The 17,059-nt window shown below is 45.6% G+C and overlaps 1 protein-coding gene across 2 annotated transcripts in view; it reads left to right on the forward strand.

Moving 5' to 3' along the window:
- The window catches only part of LOC144797680 (fatty acyl-CoA hydrolase precursor, medium chain-like), a 258,416-nt gene that overhangs the window by 36,908 nt on the left and 204,449 nt on the right, over window positions 1-17,059 (forward strand). For both annotated transcript variants that reach the window (XM_078668403.1, XM_078668404.1), the window contains one exon: window positions 13,135-13,339. In XM_078668403.1, the coding sequence (XP_078524529.1) occupies window positions 13,135-13,339 (205 nt within the window). The remainder of the gene's footprint in view (window positions 1-13,134; window positions 13,340-17,059) is intronic.

The raw sequence follows: 17,059 nt of genomic DNA on the forward strand, positions 1-17,059 counted from the left end.
CAGTCATACAATAGCGGGTCATCCCTGCTCACTAGGGGTACCGCCCATTGTGCGGCGTTCCCCGCCAGGTATGAGATCATGAATGCCACTCGTGCTTGGTTTGTGGGGAAGGATTTTGGCTTGCAGGAGAAGTGGAGGGCCACCTGCGTTATGAAGACTTGCACTGTGTTGGGATCCCCGCTATACCGTTCCGGGGTGGCAAGGGGTATTGCCACGGGCATTTCCACTACGACTGCAGACGGTGTTCCTGTGCTAGGGGCCCCTGCGTTGAAGGGATTCCTCTGCTGGTTGTCCAACCTAGCTCTTAGGTCAGCGGTTTCCTGTCTTGACGCTGCTAGGTCGTTTTGTACATCCAGCAACGCTGCCAAAACGTCCTCCATCGTGGCCATGGTGCGTTACCCAACCGGGAGGTTGATTGGTGTTAGAGGGTCAGATATTATGTAATCCTGTTTTCCCTCAGGATTGGGTAACACCTCCTGACCCCCGAATTATCTGAAGTAAGGACAACACGATACGTGTTCTGATAACTGGCTCTTTATTATCACAAGACAGGACAAGTTGAGGAATCTCCTATAACTCCTTGTTGTACGGGTATAAGGCAGGTCAAACCGTCCTCTGCATGAATACCGGTCCCGGTATTCCCCAACAGAGGACACCGTGCTAAGAAGTGGCCAACAATACCACTCGAGAAAGAAATAGTACGTTGTTTCCTCAATTCGTCCTCCGCAATGGTGTCGGTCCCGACACTCACTCCAACGGAGGGCAATGCGCGGTTTGCGATAACAAAGAATATCGCGGTGTCCCTCTCACTCGATAACCCTCGAGCGGGGACTGGCAAGGTGCGGTAAACAAATGAAGCCCCAGCGCTCAATAACCCTCGAGCGGGGACTGCCAAAAGAAGGGAAGGGGACGATGTCCCACGCGCTCGATAACCCTCGAGCGGGGACTGGCAAGGTTCGTAACCGGAACAGAGCCTCTATGCTCGATAAACCCTCGAGCGGGGACTGCCAGGGTTCGTTAATGGAACAGCGTCTCTACGCTCGATAAACCCTCGAGCGGGGACTGCCAGGGTTCGTGAATGGTACAGCGTCTCTACGCTCGATAAACCCTCGAGCGGGGACTGCCAGGGTTCGTGAATGGACCAGCGTCTCTACGCTCGATAAACCCTCGAGCGGGGACTGACAGGGTTCGTAACTGGAACGGAGTCTCTAGGCTCGATAAACCCTCGAGCGGGGACTGACAGGGTTCGTAACTGGAAAAGAGTCTCTACGCTTGATTCTCCCTCGAGCGGGGACTGGCTGGGTTCGGGACCGGAAGCGAGCCACAATGCTCGAATTACTGGGGGGACTGGAAACGCAAGAGGTTCGGAGCCTCAAGCCTAGGCGGCAATGGAGACGGTCCTGTCTCTCAGTTGCTTCACGATACTAGCTCTCACCTTGCATGAAACCTCGGCGATGCGGGAGTGCGGCTCTCATTCAAAATATCCGACGCGGTCGGCGTCTTCCTGGTTGGCTTTATGGTGGCGCGATCTGCGCATGCACCATGCAGGGCTTTCTGGGTACTGTAGTTCGGCGCGAGTTCTTTTCGGGATTTGTAGTTCCTAGGGCTTGTGGGTCGTACTCGTTTGCGGAGCCCGTTCGTGTCCTAGCAGGCGTAGATGTGTGAGTGGGTGGGTGTGGGGCTCTGTGGGTCTGTGAATGGGGTTATGAGTGGTTATGTGGGTGTGTAAGTTGGTGTGTGGGTGGTTGTGTAAGTGGGAGTGTGTGAGAGGGTGTATTAGGTACATGAGTGGGTGTGTGAGTCTGTGAGTAGGGTTTGAGTGGTTTTGTGGGTCTAAGAGTAGGTGTGTGAGTAACTGTATGGGTGTGTAAGTGGATGTATGGATGTGTGAGTAGGTGTTTGAGTGGTTGTGTGGGTTTGTAAGTGGGTGTGTGAGTGGATGTGTGGGTATGTGAGTGGATGTATGAGTGGCTATATGTATGTGTGAGTGGGTTTGTGAGTGGTAGTGTGGATGTGTAAATTGGTGTTTGAGTGGGCATGTGAGTGGCTGTGTGGGTGCGTAAGTGGGCCTGGGAGTATATGAGTGGGTATATGAGTAGGTGCATTGGTCTGTGAATGGGCGTTTGAGTGGATTTGTGGGTCTATGAGTGGGTGTGTGAGTAACTGAATGGGTGTGTGACTGGGTGTATGGAAGTGTGAGTAGGTGTTTGAGTGGTTATGTGGGTGTGTAAGTAGGAGTGAATTTATGAGTCTGTGAGTGGCTCTGTGGGTCTGTGAGTGGGTTTGTGAGTTGTGTGGGTGTGCAAGTGGGTGAGTGAGCATGTGAGTGGTTGTATAGGTGTGTAATTGGGAGTGTGTGAGTGTGTGCTAGAGTGGGTGTGAGAGTGGTTGTGTGGGTCAGTGAGTGGGTGTTTGAGTGGTTTTGTGGGTCTAAGAGTGGGTATGTGAGTAGCTGTATGGGTGTGTGAGTGGGTGTATGGATATGTGAGTAGGTGTTTAAGTGGTGGTGTGGGTGTGTAGGTGAGTGTGTGAGGTGATATGTGGGTTTGCGAATAGGTATGTGAGTGGGTGTGTGAGTGGTTGTATGTGTGTATGAGTGGGTGTTTGAAGGGTTTTGTGAGTCTCTGAGTCAGTGTGTGAGTGGTTTTGTGGGTCTGTGAGTAGTTGTATGCATGTGTAGGTGGGTGTGTATGTGTGTGAGCGGGTGTGGGCGGGTGTGAGAGTGGGTGTGTGAGTAACTGTGGGGGTCTCTGAGTGGGTGTGTGAGTGGTTTGTTGGGCCTGTGAGTGGATGTATGAGTGTCAGTATGGGTACGTGAGTGTCTGTATGGATGTGTGAGTGGGTGTGTAAGTGGCTCTGTAGGTCTGTGAGGGGCTGTATGGGTGGGTGTGTGCATGGTTGTGAGTGTGAGTCTGTTGGTGGATGTGTTAGTGGGTGTGTGAGTGGCTGTGTGTGTCTTTGAGTAGGTGTGTGAGTAGGTTTGTGGGTCCGTGAGTGGGTGTGTGAGTGGCAGTATGGGTGGCAGTGTGAGTAGTTGTGAGTGTCGGTGGTAGTGTGAGACTGTGAGTGGGTGGGTGAATGGTTTTCTGGGCAAATATTTGGGGGCATGAGGGGCTGTGTTGGTGTGTTGGTGTGTGGGTGGGTGTGGAAGCAGGGTAGACTGGGAAACTAAACTGGCCCTGGCAAACTGCTCGACTGGCCTCCCTGATTTCAGCCAATTTTGTTACAGGGGAATGATATTGCCGGCCCCAGGTAACAAAAATAGCTCCCCCAGAGGCCCAAAACCAGCCCCCACCCTGGCAGGCCACTGGAGAAATGCCTGGGTCCTGCTACAGCCAGTCCTCCCTTGTGTGTAAGTGGTTGTGTGGGTATGTAAGTGGGTGTGTTAGTGGGTATGTGAGTAGCTGTATGGGTCTGTGAGTGGATGTGAGAGTAGTTTTGTGGTCTATGAGTGGGTGTGCGAGTGGCTGTGTGGAAGTAGTTTTCTGGGTGTGTAGGTAGTGAAGGAAGTGGCCCGTTTAGTGTCACCTGGGTCACTCATGACCACCTCTCAGCCTTCCATATCAAATGAAGAGTCAGACAGGCAGTAGAGAATGCAAACCAATGTAAGTTTATTCAGATACGCTCGAGTGGAGCCCCGTTTGCCCAGTCTCTTAAGGATGCTGCAGAGAAGACTGACATCAGCAAACATGGGGATACATTATGTACAGTTCAGAACCAATGAAGGCACGCACATAATGGAATTGTCTGAACAGATGCAACTAAAACTGAGAAGTACAATAGAATAGGTTTCAACTTTGAAGCCGGGCACACACTATCTCCAAGACAAGGTCACACTGCCCGTGCCCGCCACTAGACTAGTGGTAGAGGGACTCTATCTAGTGGGAAAGGTATGCGCTAATAAGAACAATGTATTCATTAGCAAAGCAAGGCCCAACCTTGGAGAAACAAACTATCCACAACCCGTTTCTTGAAGAGGTAAGAAGCAATTTCCAGCATGGTTCAAAATGGTGGTCATACATAAAATGGTGCTGCGAATGCTAACTTACATAGAACAGCGTAAATGCAAAATAATGAAAACAATTTCATTTCAACAGACCCTCCTTTTAGCTTCAGCTAACCATTTTAGGAAAAAAAAAACATATTTGGGGACAAAGAAACATCAGTATTAGGAGCCAGTCATATATTCAGTATCAGGGATGGAGGCTGCAACGAATAATATAGACTCAAAAATACCTTCATCAATCTGCATCAAATCATCAATATCCTTTTGCAACATAATCGCAGCATTAATATCATGAATTGACATTTTCTGTTTGGGAGTGAGATTACTAATACAATAGGAACAACAAGCTGAGAGACATTGTATGCAGAGGAAACATGTGAAGAAGATAACGGCAACTACGGCCACAAAAATGAGTATCTTCCAACGCCAGGAAGTTAGCATGTTCCAAAACCACCCCGACAGTGTCCAAGTGCCTACTTATTGGTGTATTTTAGTGGATAGTCTATGTAATTTTTGTATAACGGAATAAACATTGGGAGCGTTATCAGGTATGTAAACACAACAGCTGCTGCCAATGACGCAACAGGCTCCTCCCCTATCTGCAAGTATAATGTCTAACACCATCCTGTTCTGCAAAGTGACTGGTCTCGTAGCCTAAAGCTCAGCAGTGATATTTGTCATTATTGCAGCGGTCGTATTGATAACCCCTTCAACAACTCTTTTTATCTGACGAATTTGAAGGCTATTAGCCATGGGGGCCCCAATAAGGTAATAGACCCTACACAGTGTCCCCAAATGGCTGTACGGTGATGTCAGTCTGATTTATATCTTTTGTATCAACAACCCTCTTGGCAACTACGTTGCAGTTGGTGAGTTTTGTGATAGCTAGACGGGGCAACATACACAGGGGGAAGAAGAAAGGAGAGAAACCATGTACCAGACCATCCCTTCAGGAGCCAGACTTAGGCTTGTGATCCACAGACAAAGTAGACATTATGGGGTAGGATCAAGGGTGGACTATTAGTTGTATTCACTCTGTAGGTAAAATTGTATTTACTGTCTCCTACCTTTATCTCCCCAGTCCCCTGGACACAAAAACCAGCTGCCGTATTAACCACTGACATAGATATCGACATATCTTTGGTAAAATTGCAACCTTGGAAGGATTGAAAATATTCAGATGTGTTAAACCGTTGAAAATCAGCCATTTCCATGCAAAACCAGGGTGTACTGTTTACTCTATGGTACGTTTTCAGATACAACTTTGAGGACAGTGTCCCTAGAGTCCCTTGTCCTGCTGGTCCTATGGGGTGAACCATTGATAAAAGCGTAAATACTCATTTGCAGTGTGAGCATCAGTGGATGTTAAATACAAGGTAGAAATATGAAATTTGAAATACACCAGTCAAAACAATTCGTACCAACCATTGCAGCTGCCAGTGTACGACAGTGGCATTGCCAACACATTGTTGCTCTTATGAGTGACAAAAGGAAGTAACCCACAAACCCAACAATTAGTTGTATTGGGCACATTATGAGCCTGATGCAACATTTGTATAAATACATTGTCTGTGTAGGACTTTCTATGCGCCTCTTTGTGAGGGGCTAGAGTAACAAAAATCTGTTCAGAGGGAGCAGGAGTTGTACCAAGTATGGAATGTACAGGAAATTTCTCCTCTAAAAACCAGGATATTCCAAGTATTGCTACCAGTGCAATCACAACTATTAAATATTCCAATTATTTCACTTTTTGTCGACCAACCCCTCATTGAACATGGCGGTGCAAATGGCTGTTCCTCCTCATCAATAGGCCGGCTAAAGGGATGCATAATTAAACAAGGAGAGAAGTGCCACAAAAATTATGGTGTTACAAAAATGATAGTTAAGGCAAGTGTTCCCAGTGTCCGTCAGAGCCTCACTGGTGCAGGCTCCTATTGTTTATCAATACGTTGACAATCTTGAGCACCGGCGGTGGAGTTTGCTCAGTCCTAATCTTGTGATGTATCCCACATCGATCAGGATACTGTACCTCCAAAGGGATACCTTTTGAACTATCCTGTCCAATGGTTGAAAACAAACAGTGCACAAGTCTCACATCACCCTATACTAATTCTGTTTGTATTATCACAACGTACACTTGACATACATAGTCCATCCGTATCTAATCTGACTTCTCCTTCTGTGCACCGTCCTTCAACCGAGGACACAAATTATACTTGGCAACCCCAGGTACTGTTGGATCAACAAACAGTGTCTCCTTAATAGCTCATATTTCTGGGGGAACCGCTGCATTCAGCACTTCATCATTCTCCAAATCCGTTTGGTTCCAAGTTCGCTTTGCATCACTAAAGGGGGCGAACTGAGGCACCTTCTCGCACTCAAAGTCCCCAATGCCTTCCCTCACCCATTGGTCATAGGGCAAGGGCAAAGGGATCCTGAGGCAGTGAGCGGCAATGATCCAGTTCTTTCGGCCGGCAACCTTCACAGTGGTATATATGGCCAGGAGGACCTATTCAAGTACCTTCCAGCGGGGCTCTAAACTCTTCTTCCGCTGGAAATTGCGAACCAAAACAAAATCACTAGGCTGGATATCATGTGTGTGCCTCTGTGGTGCAGCTGGAAGGGACTCCTGTACCTGTTGGTGATTAGAAGGCGCATTTTCAGTTAACTGGCCAAGATAGTCTATCAGAAATGGATACTCAATATTTGAAAACCTACGAGGGCGTGGACGCCCCAGACATTTGCCGGGCGTCCAAACACAACCTTGTATGGTGATAAATCCTGTCCTAGAATGTGTCATTGTTCTTATTGACAAAAGAGCTAATGGCAAAGCCTCTGGCCACTGTAACTCTGTAGTCTCTTGAATGGTTGCCAACTTTAGTTTTAGAGTACCGATGTACTTCTCAACCAAGCCTGCTGACTGTGGTGGTTGGCAACATGAACCTTCTGTTTTATGTGCAAACCATCTCATATTAGCTGAATGACCTTGGCATTAAAATGACTTCCGTTATCACTCCAAATCAAATGGGGCAAGCCAAAACGAGTAAAGAACTTCTTCAGGAGTACCTTTGCAGTCGGAACGACTGTATTGTCTTTAGTGGGGTATTCCTCAACCCATTTACTAAATGCACAGAGGACCACCAACACATACTTCAAATCATTGCACCTGCCCATCTCTATGTAGTCCATCTAAAGGACCTCAAAGGGGAAAGTAACTGGTGCAAAATTACAGGGTGGGGTAGGGGTACCCTTTCAAGGATTGTGCATCATACACACCATACTGTATTTCACTAAATGGGCAGCTGTTTTAGAAATGTTGCCATTCTGCCACAGGGTCTAACAGCTTGCTAATTAACCCTGGGCGTAGTTCACGAAGTAGCACTACGCGTAGCTACACGAAGTGCACTTCACACTACGCAAGCTACACGTAGCCTGTTCGCACTGTGCAAGATGGCGTTTTCAATGATTGCAGAGTGCGGACAAGCATCCGGCACTGTGCAATCATTGAAAACGGCATCTTGCACAGTGCAAGCTGTAGTTTTCTGCCACTCCAGTAGATTTTTACTCGAGCGGCAGCTTTCTCAACGCGGACTGGTCGTTTCTCATCACGAGTTGTCGCGAACATACGCGACCACTCGCAATGAGAAACGTGACCTCCCCGCGTTGAGAATCTCACCAGGTTTTTTTTCCACGCTCGCGAACGGCAACTTGATGTTGTTGATCGCAAACAAGGAAAAAGTCTCGCTGGGATGTCATTTTGCTTGATCGCAGTCGCCAACTTGACGTTGAGGACCACGAGCAAGAAAAAAATGACCGCTGCACTACACTACGCTACGCGTGTTTGCACTGTGCAACGTGCAATTCACGTAGTGCGAAGTAGTAGAAACTTCGCAAACTACGCGAGCGCACCATAGTGCTTTGCCCAGGGTTATTGCTAATACCTTTAGCGCTGATATGAGCTGGGCCATTGTGACCACACGGAAAACACAAAGGACACACAATTGATGGACGGAATGCAGAACAAATCAAAACATTCACCCCCAGACAAGAAATCTGGGTTAAATCCATCATTCTTTTGCTCACCATGCCACTCCAGTTTAGACCTTGCCATATGCAAATCAGTCTTGACCCTGTGCATCATGGGAACAGTCCAGCCTGAACTGCCAAGCCAGGGCATCCCTGGACCAGAAACAAGCATCCTAGGACCGGTTTCGGGGTTTAACCCAACTTCAGCCAGGATAGCTTGATTCCAGTGGCGCAGTGAGCCCAGGACCCACATCTAGGCATACCTGGCACACTTAGGGTGAGAAAGCAAAAGACACACAATTGATGTACGGAATCTAGAACAAATCAAAACTTTCACCCCCAGTCAAGAGATCTAGGTTAAATCCATCATTCTTTTGCTCACCATGCCACCCCAGTTTAGACCTGGCCATATGCAAATCAGTCTTGACCCTGTGCCTCATGGGACCAGTCCAGCCCGAACTACCAAGCCAGGTCCTCCCTGGACCGGCAAAAGGCATCCTAGGACCGGTTTCGGGGTTTAACCCAACTTCAGCCAGGATAGCTTGATTCCAGTGGCGCAGTGAGCCCAGGACCCACGTCTGGGCATACCTGGCACACTTAGGGTGAGAAAGCAAAAGACACACAATTGATGTACGGAATCTAGAACAAATCAAAACATTCACCCCCAGTCAAGAGATCTAGGTTAAATCCATCATTCTTTTGCTCACCATGCCACCCCAGTTTAGACCTGGCCATATGCAAATCAGTCTTGACCCTGTGCCTCATGGGAACAGTCCAGCCCGAACTACCAAGCCAGGTCCTCCCTGGACCGGCAAAAGGCCTCCTAGGACCGGTTTCAGAGTTTCACCCCTCTTCAGCCAGGATAGCTTGATTCCAGTGGCACGTTGAGCCCAGGACCCATGTCTGGGCATACCTGGCACACTTAGGGCGAGAAAGCAAAAGAAACACAATTGATGAACATAATGCAGAACAAATCAAAACATTCACCCCCCAGTCAAGAGATCTGGGTTAAATCCATCATTCTTTTGCTCACCATGCCACCCCAGTTTAGATCTGGCCATATGCAAAGCAGTCTTGACCCTGTGCCTCATGGGAACAGTCTAGCCCCAACTGCCAAGCCATTTACTCCCTGGACCAGAAACAAGCATCCTAAGACCGGTTTCCGGGTTTCACCACTCTTCAGCCAGGATAACTTGATGGACGGAATGCAGAACAAATCAAAACATTCACCCCCAGTCAAGAGATCTGGGTTAAGTCCATTATCCATCATTCTTTTGCTCACTATGCCACCCCAGAGAGAACATATGCATCTGGCAACATCCATCTCTGTTTCCTTGACTTGTCAATCCAACATTCCTCATCGCTCAATTGCGCTGGGCTTTCTTGCAATATTGCTAATTCTTCTATTGTAGCCTCACTCTGTATCTCGTTCACGTTCTCAAGCATATCCTCAAACATAGTGACTTACGGCACCCACCTAGCGGGACCTGCTACAAACATTCTCTTAATTTTAGTCCATGCCATTTCCTCAGCTGTCTGGTCATCAAAAACATTTCCCCTACCCACTTCATCAGTAATTTTCCTATGGGCGCTACACTTCACTATTGCCAACTTCTTAGGGAGTGTCAAAGCAGACAAAAGCCTCAATATAAGGTGACCGTGTTGGATTTTTGTACCATGGGAAGTAAGGAACACTTTCTCATCCCAGAGTCGCCCAATATTGTGCGCAACTCCGAAGGCATACTGGCTGTCAGTATAAATATTGACAACCAGTCCCTCGCTCAATTCACAAGCTCAAATGAGGGTGGCTAACTCAGCTACTTGGGTTGACTGATAAGGGACTTATGATATCTCTAAGACTGTGCACAATGTGGTGATAGCATAAGCAGCAGTTGTCATACTATCTGGTAATTTAAAACAAGAGCCATCAACATATAGTTCCCCTTGTGGATCAGATAAGGGAATATCAGTCAAGTCTACCCGTCCTTTCATCTCTTTTTCTGTCAGGAAGATACAATCATGTTTCTCATTTTTATCATTTTCAGAAGTGAGGGGCAGTAACCTGGCTGGGTTCAGAGTGGCACATCTTTTGATTGTGATGTGTTTTGCAAACAGGGTCAATTCATAACCTGTCTGACGTGCACTGGTGAGGTGCTGTGTCTTGGTCATATTCAAAAGTGTACCCACACCATGGGGTACCATAACTGTGAGGTCAGTATCAGGTACGAGTCCAGCTGATTGTAGTTAGGCGTGCCAGGCACAAGAGCCAAGCAAAGCGCACTTTTTCGATCCTCAAAAGACTGCTGACATTCAGGCGTCCAAGGCAGGGGCTCATGCACATCCTTAGTGGTTAGTGCGAGCAGGGGCTTGGTTAGTAAGGAATAGTTAGGTATCCACTGGCGACAATAGGAAGTGATATGACTGATGCTTTCGAAAGCCGTAGGACCCGTAAATATCAGGGGCACATCAGCTCTCTGAATTCTTGAGATAGAAGCGAGATGTGTGGTTTCCAAAGATCCTGGAAAGCAGTCTCCCCTTTGGTTGATGTGAATGTGATTTTCTCCATCCCAAGGACAAACTAAAGGCGGTGAAGCCAACCTAGCTGCGTTGGGATGTGAGTGGTGCCCCAGTGGGAGAGAACATTTTGCAAGCAGCCCCCAGTGCGATACCGATCTGCAGGCCTCACATCAATTTCAAGGGATACATGGGAGGGTTAGGTAAACCCAATCAAATGTAGGTGGGGAACCTAGGGAATTGGGTCTCTAAATGGCAGTCAACCTCATCTATAGTTTCTGTCCAACAGTTGCGGATCTGCGGACATCCCCATAATAGGTGAACTAATGTCCCGGTCTCCTGACAACCCCTCCAACCGTTTAGACTCTGGTTGGGTCCATCTTGTGGAGCTATTTTCTTCAGTGTTTCGGTTAGGGCTGTGTGTCGGGCAGTGTGGCGGGATCTTAAGTAAATACTCTACCACTCTTTGTGAGTTAATGTTCTCCCTAATTCTCTTTCTCACCTAGAGTGATTGGTTTTGTATGAACTGAGTGCTGTACTAACAGCATGTAAAGTGTAGAGATCAGGCCTTTACTGGATGTGTTTGTGACCAACCATTTCTTGTAGTCTGTAAGATGTTGTCGCGTGTTAGCTTTATTGTCTGGGTGGAGAGCCAGTGCCTGAGTTGTATATACTGTAGGCATTCAGACTCTGAAATGTTGAAGTCAGACCAAATTTCATCAAGAGTGTCGGAAATGGTGCATGTATTGGCAACATCACTTAGTCTAACATGGAAGTTATCAGTGGGTGCTTTCTGTATTACTGTCTCAGTAGAAATTGCTGACAATTGTCCATTCGGAATGGGTGCTTGAAGCCACAAAGACTGGAACCTAGTCATTAGGAGGATTAGTATTTTGTACAATATGAGGAGATTAGCAGCTACATAACGATTAGAGCACTTTTAGTGACATCACATGTCTTTTTGTAGATGATGAAATCGTTTTTAATTCGTCAACAGTTGTCTCCAATGAAGGGCAAGTGGTGAAGGGACTCATATCATGTTGAATTGGGATAGACAACCATAATTTCATCATTTAGTTGTTGCTTCTTTTATTTGAGGTCATATGGGGGTTGGTGAGGCATCGTGTCTACATTTGGCACGTATTGCAGTGTTGGGGCTTATTTGCTTTTGGAGGAATTTGCGATAAAAAAAGATGGCATCGATCGAAGCCCACTTCAGGTTTATCATCTGACAAGCCTGACAAGTCTTGGCATGATTTTAAGAAATGGAGCTGGACAGATGATTGTCAGATAGAGAGAACATCATTATTGTGGGTTCACATCAGGCCAAACACTTGAAAGCATCAGTATGGCTGTGCAACAATCTGTTGGCTCGTCAGTGAGTGAGCAGGTATGGCATTGACCGGCTGGTTTCAGTTAAACCAAGTGGCATCATGGGTCACAGTATGAGGTAACATAACATGGAGGATGTAGCAATTGGTAAGTACAGTGAAGAGGGGCCTCTGAGTAGACAACATCAAATCCTGCCTGACATGCTATGTTAATGAAAAGAGCCATGACTTTAAAGGACTCCCCAAATAGGCAAAGATGAGCCTGGATAACTCTTTCTTTCGATTCATCGAAATCAGAGAGAGCAATATGACTTAAAGACTGGTAACTATGCATTTGGTAATAGTGACAGGGAGCCTCTATGTCTATGTTGATTGCTAACCTCACTTCACTTCCCCCACTTTTCCATGAAGAATGTCATTTAACATTCTTTATATGCCTACATAAAGTGAAGTGTGCTTATGTAATTATGGAATTAGGATCATACATGGCTATAATACTACAGTTTTTAAAATTAATTTTGCACTTTATAATTCAAGATAATAATGTTCAAATCAAAAGACTTTAAAGTAAAAATTTGAAGAAAATACATAATTAAGGGCCTCATTTAGCTGTTGATAGTAACTGGAACTTTGCCCAAAAATTGTGAATTTTCCAGACCACCCACCACTGGCAGCTACTTCCTGATTTAAAGATCAGGGGATGATAATTATACTGTTGCCAAAGCCGCTGCTGACTCAACAATTGGGAAGACCTTCTTGATGGTACTAATGATCCTGTACTTGGAGTTGAAATATCTTTCTTCTCTAGGGCGTGTCTTCAGTTGTCATGCTTACCTGGTTTTTTTCTGTGCTTATCTGTTATGTGCAGCATGAAGGTCTCCCACATGAAAACTAAAAAAACAATCCCTGTGCAGGGAGAATACTTCTAGTGCATCATGGGCATTGTTTTCTTAAGTTCCAAAGACAGACCTCTACTTTGGGACAAATTGATAACAAGCCATGCCATCAAATATCAAAGTATCACCAGCCCTGGAGGTCAGAGCCGCTTTGCCAAAAAAAACAAAAAATCTTAACCCATGGGACATTCTAATTTGGCATGATGTCTAAATAAGATCCAAAGAAAAGATCCCAAACAATTGGCTTTAAGAGGTCCTGCAAAGTAAACCCTTTAGTTACAACATAGGGAGCGGGGGGTGTAAAGTAGTCATAGGTAAGGTAAAAAGTATTGAACAATATTGATCATTTTGTTTTACACAGGACAAGAAGTACATCGCCCACTAGTAGCAACAAAGTATGGTCAAGTTCAAGGAACACAGCTTGGAGTTAAGGGAACACAGAGAGCTGTCAATGCATTTTTTGGAATTCCCTTCGCAAAACCTCCACTTGGAGCACTGAGATTCTCTCCTCCGGAACCTCCTGAGGCATGGAACAATGTCAGAGAAGCAGCGGCCTACCCTCCAATGTAAGCAAGCAGTGTTTGATTGCCATATGTCAGCTCACTGGTATGGGCACATACACCCATACAAATGTAATAAATGTAAATAAATAAATGTCATTTAGCACCAAAATACACTGGTGGAAATTCCAATTAATGAGGTAAGTAGAAAATGTTTTCTACTGGACAAAGGTGTGTGTATACATTTTTGGATGTTGGACTGTGCATGTCTGGTGGACAAACATAGGAAAGTCTACTGGTAAAGAAAATACCAACTGAAAAAACTAAGCACCTTTAGCGACCAACAACCAGTGCCTCTACTAAAAAACATTTGTAATTGGTCAACTGAATTCTTTTTTAAATGAGATAGGTAAATACCTGAAACACATTGGCATCTCAATTTATGGACAAGAAGACTTTGTGAAGTTCACACTCACTCTTATCAGTATGTTTGAGTACATGTATAATCATAGAATAAAATCATAGAATAAAGTATCATCTTATAAGCATCATTATAATTCATATCCTGTGACCATTTGATCGAAAGTGATATCAGGATGGCGCTACTATGAAAATAAGCATTGGAAAAATCAATAGATCTCGCCTATGAGGCATTTTGGTTTTGTCAGTGTTTAGTAACTGTGCTGTACAGCATCACAGCTGTTGCACAGCATGGTTAACCCCTTCGGCGCTCATGACGAGCTGAGCTCGTCATGAGCGTAACCTGCGCTACGCGGATGACGAGCTGAGCTCGTCATGTAACGCGGGGTTTTTTAAATCGCAGCGAGCAGCGGGAAAACCGCTAGCGCGCATGCGGTTAAAATGAATAGAAAATAAGTACTATGACATAACCAGCGTTCAAGCAATTTTTTAGAAGTGTATTGCGCTACACGCATCATACCGCCTTTTATTTTTAGCTGTCTGCTCACAAGTCAACACGGAGGTAGGGCGGGAGAGGACAGAGGTGGGAGGAGAGGAAAGGAAAAAGAGTTGGGGTCGGTAGCACACAGGCAGTGCAGAGTCGACAGGAGTGGCTGGGAAAGCAGAAGGACAACAGGATGGAAAGAATGGAGCTAGGTGCAAACAGATGGACTATGCAAGGTGGGGAGGAGGGGTGTTGAAGAAGCAGTCGGAAAATGGATGGTGGGTGACAGGATTTGTGGGCACGCAGACGGGCAATGGAGACTGCAAAGCAGGGGAGTTATTCAGAAGTGGGAAGTACATAAGGCAAACAGATGAAAAATAAATGTATTCTTGTAGGGTACTTAAACAAAACAAAATAAGTAGCACCTGAAAAAACAAGCAATGAAAGGACACCATAATGCTCCCATGCCCTAGCTGACAGAAAACACAAGAAGAGGAAGGAAGCCTACTGAAGCACATAAATAAGAAGCAAGACAATGAGAGCGGCAATTAAGCAATAGGTGGCCTCTAAGCCCCCTGTTAGATAACAAATGTCTCACAACAGACAGTATATCAGCTGTCTTAGATGAGACCTAAAAAGGGAAACAAATTGCCATTTCATCATTAATAGAACAGCAAATCAATATAAGGGCACTCTAATTATAATAATTAACCCTGGGCGGGTAACCCCGCTCTACCAGCGGAGTTTACGGAGTTTTTCCTACGCTGTGCTCCGTTGCGAACGCGTAGTTTAGGCAAAAGTCCGACTCCGGAGCGGAGTGAGCTGGCCCCTCCACCCTTCCTCATTATTTATAATTTTTTTTAAGGCACTTACCTGCTTTGTCTGCCTCCTCCTCGCCATGGCCGCTCTCTTTCCTCGCCGTCCTAGTCCATTGGAAACCCCTACGTTGTACGTCTTGTGCATGCGCATGCACTAGACATACAACGTAGTGGTTTTCAATAGATCAGAATGATGAGGACGAAGAAGGAGAGCGGCCATGGCGAGAAGGAGGCAGCCACAGCAGGTACATGTCTTTTTAAAAAATGTAAATTAATTAGGAAGGGGGGAGGGAGAGGGGTTCCACTGTGTATTTTTCCAACTCCGTGGAACTTCACGTAGAGGCACTACCCCAGCTCCGCTCGGGCTTAGTAATAATTAGATATTAAACAATGGAGCTAGTAGACTGATTAAAAGTAACCAAAAGGTTTCCTTGTCCATCATAGAGAGAGCCGCTATTTTCCTATGATTGTTCATGTATTAATACATTTATATGATTACTACGACTAAAAGGATTTATAAGAAATAACATGTATTATACTGAATAATTACACATTTTATAATGTGTGTTCACTTTATATCATCCAGCGGAGTTTACGGAGTTTTTCCTACGCTGTGCTCCGTTGCGAACGCGTAGTTTAGGCAAAAGTCCGACTCCGGAGCGGAGTGAGCTGGCCCCTCCACCCTTCCTCATTATTTATAATTTTTTTTAAGGCACTTACCTGCTTTGTCTGCCTCCTCCTCGCCATGGCCGCTCTCTTTCCTCGCCGTCCTAGTCCATTGGAAACCCCTACGTTGTACGTCTTGTGCATGATTTTATAATGTGTGTTCACTTTATATCATCCTTTTATTTAATTTCTGAAGCTTTTCAACTTGATTTTCAAACATGTACAATTCAGTCGGTGTAACTCATAGAAATGTAATTCTTAGCTTTAAATTATCTCTTGATTTGTAGGATGTGGATATAGGTCAAACTAAAATATTTTATCAATGTGTGCATTAATGTTACATATATAGCCTTTTTAGAGATATAGTCATAGCTAACCTTGAGCAACACCATTACTTAATGTGTAATAATTAATGCCAAACCAATTAAAAGTACTAAAGCCCCTTATGCTCATGTATGCTTGACAATGCAAATCTGTATCAAATTGTGTATTGTGAAGTTAATGTCTTAACTCAGCCGTTTTACACTAAAGGGTCTGAATCCTTTTAATGTGGGAACCGCCTGTGCTCTTGTATTCTTGCTGACTTGCCTTCTTTGCAGGCATTCTCACACTCGCTAGTGCTAGAAATGATATTTTCTTGTAATAATATTAGTAACCCTGGGCAAAGCACTACGCTATGCTCGCACAGTTAGCAAAGTTTGTGCTACTTCGCTCTACGCGAACTGCACGTAGCACAGTGCAAACACGCATAGCGTGGTGCAGCGGTCATTTTTTGCTTGCTTGTGGTTCTCAACGTCAAGTTGGCGACCCCGAGCAAGCAAAATGACACCCCAGCAAAACTTTTTCTTCGTTCGCGTTCAGCAACATCAAGTTGCCAACCACGAGCGTGGAAAATAAACCTCCCGGCGAAATTCTCAACGCGGGGAGGTCAGGTTTCTCATTGCCAGTGGTCGCGTATGCTCGTAATGAGAAACTACCAGTCCGCGTTGAGAAAGCTGCCGCTCGAGTAAAAATCTACTTGAGCAGCAGAAAACTACAGCTCGCACTGTGCAAGATGCCGTTTTCAATGATTGCACAGTGCCGGATGCTTGTTCGCACTGTGCAATCATTGAAAACGGCATCTTGCACAGTGCGAATAGGGTACTACGTAGTTCGTGTAGTGCTACGCGTAGCTCGCGTAGTGCGAAGTGCACTTTGCGTAGCGCTACTTCGCAAACTACGCCCAGCCCTAAATATTCGGTACATTGCCTAAGACTGACCAGCGTCAAACACATGAGAACTTTGTGGACTAACAGTGAACTGTTGTCTGTACTCATGAGTGTGGGACCGAGATGAGATTCCCGTGAACAGAGTGTGACTTCTCTGCAATGTATCTTTCTAAATACCACGTGAAACACA

The sequence above is a fragment of the Lissotriton helveticus genome, chromosome 12 (genome assembly GCF_964261635.1).
Source record: "Lissotriton helveticus chromosome 12, aLisHel1.1, whole genome shotgun sequence".
Classification (NCBI taxonomy): Eukaryota; Metazoa; Chordata; class Amphibia; order Caudata; family Salamandridae; genus Lissotriton; species Lissotriton helveticus.